General features: G+C 18.2%; 1 protein-coding gene across 1 annotated transcript; it reads left to right on the forward strand.

Annotated features, from left to right (window-relative positions):
• Positions 1-972: 972 nt before the first annotated feature.
• On the forward strand, positions 973-1,227 carry LOAG_15341 (hypothetical protein; the record flags this gene model as incomplete). Its single annotated transcript, XM_003150832.2, has 1 exon — positions 973-1,227. A coding segment is annotated over one exon (255 nt), but the record flags the coding sequence as incomplete, so codon positions are not given.
• Between the last annotated feature and the right edge of the window lie 442 nt (positions 1,228-1,669).

The following is a 1,669-nucleotide window of genomic DNA, read 5'->3' on the forward strand; positions in this document are numbered from 1 at the left end:
AGCAAAATTTTATAAGAGTTAAAAGAAAAATGCTGAAATTTTAAAATTAATAATATAGTAAAAAAACAGGAAAATATTGATAACAGTTAAATAATTTCTAATTATCCTATAAAAAAGATATTGATAACGTGGTGATTAAAAATTATTATTAATAATTAATAATAAAGTAATGAAGAATTTATCAAAGTAATTATTGATAATAATTAACGACAAAGTGATTAAAAAATATTAATAATAATTAATAATAAAGTAACAAAGAATTTATCAATAATAGTTATTGATAATAATTGGTAATAAATTGATTAAAAGTTATCAATAAAAATTAATAATAAAGCAATAAAGAATTTTTTAACAATAGTTATTAATAATAATTGGTGATAAAGTGATTAAAAATTATTAATGGTAATTAATAATAAAGTGACAAAGAATTTATTAATAGTAGTTATTAATAATAATTAATGATAAAGTGGTTAAAAATTCAAATTGCTTTTTTATTCTAGTTGAAATAATTTTCAAATTATTCAAAATCATTCATTAAACTAATTTTATATTTATTTAAAAACTTATCTAATTATTGTTGCAAAAAAAAAAGAAAAAATGTTATTCGCTGAATAAATGATAAATTTGCTAAGATTTAGTATTTTCCTATCAATAATTAATATTTTTTATATAATTTCCTATCATTTATGTAATTTCCTATAATAAACAATTTCCGACCAATAATTAATAAATTAATAACTTAAATTGTTGTTCCCTTTTTTTTTTGATTTTTCTATAATAATTTCAAATCACTCAAAATTAATTATGTAGTTTCGAATTACTTAGCAAATTATTCAATTATTATTGCAAAGAAAAGAAAAAAAGAGAAAATTAGTTATCATTGCTAGTTCAATTAATTATCGTTACTAGTTCAATTAATTATCATTATTAGTTCAATTAATTATCATTATTAGTTCAATTATGGTATTTCAGTTGTTACTATTTGCAATTGATGGATTAATTTTGAGCGGTGTTGGACAATACTATTCAAATTTGGGCGGTAAAAGATCATTAATGTTAACACCAAATAAATGGTATTATAATATTTATTCGAAATTACCATTAACATTTGGTGAAATGCGCTTAAATGGACAATATTTTGCAACAGCTATCACAACAATCATGATAATTATAACGATTATTTTGCATATCATACAATTATATTGGCGCAAATATTCTCGTTTATTGGTAAATTTAAATTTATTTTTTTAATTTATTTTTTCTTTTCTTTCTTTTTTGGGCATTAAAAATTATTAATTAAATTAGATAAAAGATAAACAAAAGAAAAAAAAACTGCACAAATGTAATAAATGAGTAAAGAGAATAAATAAAATAGAAAAAGAATTTTTATTAAAATCATTAAATTTTTTTTTTTGTTTAGCAAGAAAAAAAATTGATTTTATTCAATTAAAAAAAAATTTTTTTTCCAACTTGATTTCGATCTTTTTTTCATTTTAGCTCTTAAATTTCAAATTTTTTTTTTTTTTTTTACAAAATAATGTTTAAGTTTGTTTTGTTAAATAACGGTATTGGTTTTGTTAGAAGGAAAAAGAAATAAATAAAATGGAAAATATGCGCACGAAAAAAAAGAACTAAATTGATTTTAAAATGTAATATAATTCGGTTTTAG

The sequence above is a fragment of the Loa loa genome (assembly GCF_000183805.2).
Source record: "Loa loa unplaced genomic scaffold supercont3.1829, whole genome shotgun sequence".
Classification (NCBI taxonomy): Eukaryota; Metazoa; Nematoda; class Chromadorea; order Rhabditida; family Onchocercidae; genus Loa; species Loa loa.